At 42.8% G+C, this 7,832-nt stretch overlaps 1 protein-coding gene across 7 annotated transcripts in view; it reads right to left on the bottom strand.

The window, feature by feature from the left end:
• Positions 1-144: 144 nt before the first annotated feature.
• The window catches only part of DMXL2 (Dmx like 2), a 68,610-nt gene continuing 60,922 nt past the window's right edge, over positions 145-7,832 (bottom strand). For all 7 annotated transcript variants that reach the window (XM_039358855.1, XM_039358856.1, XM_039358859.1 and 4 more), the window contains 5 exons: positions 7,720-7,797; positions 6,533-6,624; positions 6,385-6,437; positions 3,293-3,510; positions 145-1,957 (listed from right to left, as the gene is read on the bottom strand). In XM_039358855.1, coding sequence (XP_039214789.1) covers positions 1,748-1,957; positions 3,293-3,510; positions 6,385-6,437; positions 6,533-6,624; positions 7,720-7,797 — 651 coding nt within the window. In that variant the 3' untranslated portion in view covers positions 145-1,747. The remainder of the gene's footprint in view (positions 1,958-3,292; positions 3,511-6,384; positions 6,438-6,532; positions 6,625-7,719; positions 7,798-7,832) is intronic.

Here is a 7,832-nt window from a genome sequence, read left to right as displayed (position 1 = left end):
AGAATTCTATTAAGAAGTTGGGGTTCCAAAGCATTTAACTTTTTTCCCCCTCTAGGCAAGAAGGATTCCATCAAAACCGGTCTTGGTATCAATATTTTCCAAAGCCGCCCGATAAAATGCCAACTCTATATCCCTGAGGCCGAGTCCTGTGAAATAAAAGGAATTTATTTAACTTAGAAAGATAAAACTTAACAAATGATAGTTGCTTTCTTCTCATATACATACTTCACAGCTTGCAGTTTAAAATTGCTTTTAGACAAAGGTGCAATTTATCCCATCGGCTTCTGTTTCGCTTTTACAGGACAGCACAAGACACAAACACTCACAAGAGGGGAAAAAATACAGTCCATCAGCATTGAAATACACAGACGTCAGATGTTTCTTAGTAAGAATGTGTTGGCTTGTTTAGAACAGAGAAAAATACATCTAAATATGACAAGAGCTAGTATATTACAAGCAAACAAGATTGACCTCTGCATAGTTTATACAATTATGCTGCGGAAGTTGGTTTAAATCTGTCAACTCTTTACTAGCTGGCCATGTGGAAGGCTGATGTTTCTCTGAAACGAGCAGTGGATGGATTTGTTACTGGATTCTCCCACAGTATTACTTCATAAAGTGGTGTGTGTATGTGTGTGTGTGTGTGTGTGTGTGTTTACTGGCCCAAATAAAACTCAAATGATGATGAGAAGTTAGCTATAGTTTCTTGTGGACTTTTGGTGCCCATAATACATTCCCGATAAAAATGACAAGTCTGAAAATAAATAGGGGGAACAGAAGGAATCCTAAAAGTAGAATGTGGTATGAGATGAAAGTCTTCAGAAGAAAGATAAGTCCTCTCCTCCACCACCATATCTGCTGTAACTTTTCTGCCTTGATTCCCAGCTCTGTTCATCAAGGGCATTGAGAAATGAGGACATTCACAGCAAACTCGGGGATAAATATTGCACAAAAATAAGCTGGGAAAATGGAAACATAGCAGGATTGGATTTTGGATAGCAATACCATGGTTCAAAACGTCGTCCGTCCATAGCGATCAACATTAATGTGCAATTTTTTTTTTTAAAAAAGAAACTGATTCTATAGTAACTGCACAAAGTAGCGTATCTCGGTTATTATGTGCATGGATGCTAACTGGAGAAGGATCTCAACTTTAAATAAAAAACAACCACCCTGAAATCATTCCTCATTGCACATTAGCCCACAAATAGTGCATTCGTCACATTGTCATTTGTTATAGGAGCCCAAGACATGATTACGAATAATAAATAAAAAATAACACCCTCAAAATTACACTTCTTCAGAAATCCTTATCTCCTTTCATCACCGGAAAAGAAATGGACATGCGTTTCCACTGAGGGAGACGGACATGACAGTTCCAAGAAGAACACTGGAAAAAAAAAAAACCAGCCTATTTTAGATGTTTGCCGCAAATACAAACCTCTTTGGGCTTCGGTGAGTAAACAAGGCTTCTAGTCAGAAGGGCAACTATACGTCCCACGGGAAATCTAACTCTGAAAAGAGGCATGCTTTCCCCACCAACCACGATTGGTACCCCCTCCCCACTGCGCCACTGCAGCGCTTGGAACGATACGAACGTCCGTGTGCAAACTTTGCTCTCCCTCCTGCTTCAATACTGGTATTTCAACGTTGCACTAATATCTTGGGAAGCTAGGAGTAGAAAAGCATTCCTTTAATTCTGGATGGAAGGTCAGGCGTTTACTTTTTGAGGGGGCAGCCGCCGAGACTACATAATGTCACAGAGATCTGAGGGGATATTGAAAGCATTGGGCAAGACTCTCATTTTCAGAGTGCCGTCTGCGCCGCAGGAGAAAATGCGATTGCCCGGGGCCATTTCGATCTGCATGACTCCTGTACTCAGATTGCGGAAGATGGATTGCTTGGCGTGTTCGTGTTTGAAAGAATGGATCAAACCGTAGCCGGTCAGCCTCCAGACCTATGGTAAGAAAAATAGACAGACAGGAAAAAATAGACAGTCAATATCCAGGAACTGAGTTGTTGTTTAATTGTTGTGGAGTCCTTGCTGTCCAAGATCAACCAAGCACAGAGAGCACCAAGGACTCCACAGATATTTCTTTTCTATTGTTTAACTATTGTCAGATGCATTGATGGGGCAGTGGTTAGAATGCAGCACTGCAGGCTAACTCTGCCCACTGCTAGGAGTTCGATCCTAACCGGCTCAAGGCTCATCCTTCCATCCTTCTGAGGTTGGTAAAAGGAGGACCCAGATTGTTGGGGGCAATATAAACTTTAAACCGCTTAGAGAGGGCTGTAAAGCACTATGAAGCGGTATATAAAAGTCTAAGTGCTATTTCTATTGCTATTGGTTCAGACGTTTACATCTTCCTTGTAATTAGTTCCACAATCAAACTAAAAGAATAATAGAGTTGGAAGGGACCTTGGAGGTCTTCTAGTCCAGCCCCTTGCTAAAGCAGGAGACCCTATATTATTCGGGACAACTAGCTGTCCAATCTTTTCTTAGAAACTTCCAGTGTTGGAGAACCTACAACTTCTGGAAACAAGTTGTTTCACTGACGAATTGTTTTGTCAGGAAATTCCTCCTTAGTTCTAGGTTGGTTCTGGTCCTTGATCAGTTTCCATCTGTTGCTTCTTCTCTTGCTTTCAGGTGTTTTTGAAAACAGGTTGACTCTTCTTCTTTGTGACAACCCCTGAGATATTGGGACATTGCTATCATCTCATCTTCTAATCCAGTGGTTCTCAACCTGTGGGTCAGGACCCCATTTGGGGTCGAACAACCATTTCACAGGGGTCGCCAAACAACACAGTCCGCCATTTTCCCCCCCTTTTCCTTAGCTGTGCTACTACTCCCTTTTATTCTATTGGCTTTTGAAAGCCAATAGAATAGACTCTCTTGAATAGAGTCTAATTCTATTGGCTTTCAAAAGCCAATAGGAATTGTCCAGGCTGTCTCTGCCCTGCTGAGCCCACCAAAAGCCCCAGTCTGCAAACGGTGCTGCACCAGTTGAGTAGTCCTCGACTTACGACTGGTTGAGTAGTCCTCGACTTATGACTGGTTGGGGGTCGTGGCATTAAAAAGGTTGAGAACCACTGCTCTAATCCTTCTTTTTATTAAACGTTTCTTAATGTTAGGAAGTTTGACCTTCTCCTTTGGGGACATGAAAAGTACCATCTTGGCTTTCTCAAAGACAAACTTCACTCATTCCCTCCATCTCCCTTCCTAATACTTGGCTTCCAGACCTCCATCATTCTTGTTGCTGTTTTTGGGTAGGGAAAAAGTGGACAAGCTCACCTTTACGTTGCCTTCTGCAGAACCTGTGCAGAAGCATTCTTCTGAGGAGTCCAAGGCAAGGGCCTTGATAGCGGAATCGTGTGCCTGAAATGTATGAAGGGCTTGCCTTTGCCGAATGTCAAAGATGGAGATGTGGCCTTTTCTGCCTCCAGAAATGAGCAGCTGATGTTTCGGTGCATACTGAAGCACTGTGGCGCCATGTTCATGACATGTGAAGGCTGAGAGAGAAGACAATCATCCAGACGGTTCTTAGATATGGTTATTAGCCTCAACAGATGCCTCAACTGAGTAACGTAAGAACAAGGGAAGTCAACAAGTAGGTAGAACTACTGTATATATACCAGGGATAGGCAACCTCGGCTCTTTGATGACTCATGGACTATGCTGACTCAGGAATTCTGGGAGTTGAAGTCCCCGAGTCATCAAAGAGCCGAGGTCGCCTCCCCCTGATCTATACCAACTTTTCCCATCCTGGTGTCCTTCAGATGTGTTGGAAAAACAATCCGCAGAATTGCACCCAAGGGTGCTTCTTCCAAAGGCAACTGGACTTTCTTGTTTTTGCTTGAAGATGTTTTGCTTCTTCAGAACTGAAGAAGCTTCTTGCATAAGAAGCGAAATGTCTTCAAGCAAGAACAAGAAAGTCCAGTTGCCTTTTGAAGAAGCACCTTTGGAACAACCATGACCTGGAGGATTAAGAATCTCCACAGATGATCTGCAGAATTCCCTAACCAGCATCTTGGATCCTATGGACTGTGGACAATTGTCCTAGCATATCCTGAGGGCAGCGTGTCGACAAAGATTGAACACTAAAAAATGCTGAAATCTATATTCCCGTCTTCCAAAAGACCTCTCCCAACGATCTATTTTTCTACAATCTACTTTGAAATGCATCTGGAGTGTACATCCCAGGCCATATTCTTAGGATATGACTTGTCTAACTATTATTTATCCATTAAACCATAATAATCTAGGTTCAGACAATGTGCTGAACCATGATTCACTAACTAGAGTTACAGGATTTACATAACATACCTACAAGCAAACCCACCTTATGCCTTAGGACAGGGGTCTCCAAACTGGGCAACTTTAAGACTTGTGGACTTCAACTCCCAGAATTCTCCGAACAGCATGATTGGCTGAGGAATTCTGGGAATTGAAACACAAGTCGTAAAGCTGCCATATTTGGAGACCTTGGCTTAGAATGTCTTGAGAACCTGGTTACAACAACAACAACAACGACAACAATAATAATAATGATAAAGTTGGAAGGGACCTTGGAGGTCATCTAGTCCAGGCAGGAAACCCTACACCATTTCGGATAAATGGCTGTCCAGTTTCTTCTTAAAAATGTCCAGTGTTGGAGCATTCACTACTTCTGGAGGCACGTTGTTCCACTGATTAATTGTTCTAACTGTCAGGAAGTTTCTCCTTAGTTCTAGGTTGCTTCTCTGTTTGGTTAGTTTCCACCCGCTGCTTCTTGTCCTGCCTTCAGGCACTTTGGAGAATAGCTTGACTGCCTCTTCTTTGGGACAGCCCCTGAGATATTGGAACGCTGCTATCCTGTCCCCCCCTCGTCCATTCAGAAAGCTACCCTATTTGCTAGCAGGTAGAAAAAGCAAATGGATGACCAATATTTGGGGGCTGAGGAGAGCTTTTAAATGATTGAAATGACTCAATTATTTAACTGATTATTGTCTTCTGATATTAGCGATGTCCAAATGTAAACTCCAGGCCAATCAAAGAGCAAGAAAAATGGAACAATAAAAAATAATGGATTGACAGCCCCCCCCCACCCCCAAGTGACTGCAGTGCTTAAAGGAATGCATTCTGACACTCTGTGCTTCTGTCTCAGGGTAAACCTGCAAATTCAGGATTTTTTTCCTTTCTTTTTAAAAGAACTGAAAAACCTTGTTATCAATTCCTGGAGCCCGCTGTTCTGCTTCTTCTACCAAATTCCTCTGCATCTTCAGGAGAAAATCCATCACCCATCTCTGTCAGGGACACCTGGTTGCTCTCCCAACTTTTAACGTTCTCTGGCCATGCACAGATTACGGTCCTAGAGACTATCTCCTCCTCCACATTTACGCATGCTTGGCCTCTTATCGTGCCAATTAGCTCATTTGTTTTGTCTACTTCAGAGACAGGCAAATTCTGCAGAGACTCTCCCGAGGCCTTTTGGAACAGAGACTGGGGGGGGGGGAGCAGGAAGTAACAGCTTGCTCAAGGAGAGGATAGAGAAGGGGGCGGTTGTGCCAAGTTCATAACAGAAGTTTTAAAACTTATCCTGTTGATTTGGGAAGGTTTATAGGCAACCAAACATCTGAAGAAATACTGAGTAACACAGGATGGTTAAGCCAGCAGGCTAGAAGGTGAAAGACTCGGAGTTCTAGTTCCTCCTTAGCCATGACAGCCAGCTGGGTGACTTTGGGCCAATCACTAGGAGACTGGGAGTTCTAGTTCTGTCTTAGCCATGACAGCCAGCTGGGTGACCTTGGGCCAATCACTAGGAGACTGGGAATTCTAGTTCCGCCTTAGCTCTGACAGCCAGCTGGGTGACTTTGGGCCAATCACTAGGAGACTGGGAGTTCTAGTTCCGTCTTAGCCATGACAGCCAGTTGGGTGACTTTGGGCCAATTACTAGGAGACTTTCTAGTTCCGTCTTAGCTATGAGAGTCAGCTGGGTGACTTTGGGCCAATCACTAGGAGACTGGGAATTCTAGTTCCGCCTTAGCTATGACAGCCAGCTAGGTGACTTTGGGCCAATCACTAGGAGATGGGAATTCTAGTTCCGCCTTAGCTATGATAGCCAGCTGGGTGACTTTGGGCCAATCACTTGGAGACTGGGAGTTCTAGTTTTGCCTTAGCCATGAAAGCCAGCTGAGTGACTTTGGGCCAGTCATTCTCTCTTCTCAACCTGACCCACCTCACAGGGTTGTTGTTCTGGGGAAAATAGAGAAATGAGTATCATGCCAAGTTCCCCTCTTAAGTTATTTATAAACATAATAAAAGCCGGGATACAGATTAAATAAACAAAATGAAACTAAAATAAAATAGGGTTCACCTCGAATCAAGATATATGGCAAGAAACCTACCATGTATGAGGTTGTTAGATGATGACACCAAGGTGTCCCACAAGCACACATTTCTGTAAAAGAAAGCACACCCATGAAAGACAGTACTCAACAGCCACCAGACCCACGCTGGGTGACTGTCCCGCCCGACTTGGTTTTCTGAACACACCGGTTGTCATTAGACTGTCCAGATGTGGCCACCAAACTTGAAGAGGTAATGAAGGCAAAGTCACTTGTGGTTTTGCTGTGGCACTGCCAGCTCTGTAAAAAAAAACAAAAAAAACACACACAAGAACAACAGCAACAGACACAGTGTGCTCAGTGGTGGGGTACAAAGTGCAAATCCTAAATTCAGATTGTCCAGCCATCACATCTTCTCAAGCCAAACAGCTGGCGCACCCAAGAGAATTTAAAATTGCCAGTATATATTCTCAGCTGTAAAGCACAGGAAATGAAAAGGAGCTTAATTAACACTTTTCATTCATAATTATAATCTTTTCTTGTAATCGCTAAGAGGAGAGCAATCTAATTAAAATATGACACTTGGAAAGGACAAGATGCTTTCCTAAGCACTGTGTACCATCTAAATGGATTTCAAGAATTAGAAATCAAGGCACAATTAGCCATCTGGAAGTCTTGCAGCAGATAGGACCCATAAGTGGAGCTATGAAAGTCGAAAATGAATGAATGAGTAAATAAATAAATAAGCAAATAAATAAATTGGCATGGAAAATAACTTTTTTTCTGCCAATGTTGGGTGATCTTCCCTCCTTTGAATTGTTCCATGGTTTTGCTTCTCTAGATCTCCTCAGCCCTACCGACAAGCTTTAACTTAAAGGTATTTACCTTCCCGTAGAGCAGTGGTTCTCAACCTTTTTAATGCCGCGACCCCCAACCTGGACAGCTTTGTGGCGCATAGACTTCAACTCCCGGAATTCCTCAGCAAGCAAATTGGTTAATGGAATTCTGGGATTTGAACACCACACACCTTGAAGTTGCCAGCACTGCACCAGAGAGTGATTTAAAATACATATATAAATATGCACTCACATTTGACTTATTGTTAGATTCTAACAAAGAGCAGATGGAGGGCTTTATATGGTTCTTAGAGAGGGCGGTGGGAGCTGGAAAAAATCAGGATAATTTAATACAAATTGCCCAGTAATCTTACTTTCCACATCCAGCTGATGTCCACTTCATCAGATGGGTTAGGAAAGGAAGATTATTGAGCAATTTGTATTAAATTAGCCTGATTTTCCAGCCTCCCTCCCCCCAATTTTCTACTTGTCTCAATCGAAAGAGACAAGCAGAAAATAATAATAATAAAAAAAGTGCAGATTTCTCCTGATTACTTACCAGATAGGGTTTAGGATTGCTTGAAGTTTGGTTTACTTGCCAAATACTTAAGAATCCTTCTCCGTCGGCCACCCCACACTGCAAGAGACAAATTTCACACATCAGTGGCTCTG

This window comes from Crotalus tigris, unplaced genomic scaffold (assembly GCF_016545835.1).
Source record: "Crotalus tigris isolate CLP2741 ecotype Arizona unplaced genomic scaffold, ASM1654583v1 scf7180000019068.10715455, whole genome shotgun sequence".
Classification (NCBI taxonomy): domain Eukaryota; kingdom Metazoa; phylum Chordata; class Lepidosauria; order Squamata; family Viperidae; genus Crotalus; species Crotalus tigris.
This window is presented reverse-complemented; position numbering and strand designations above follow the sequence as displayed.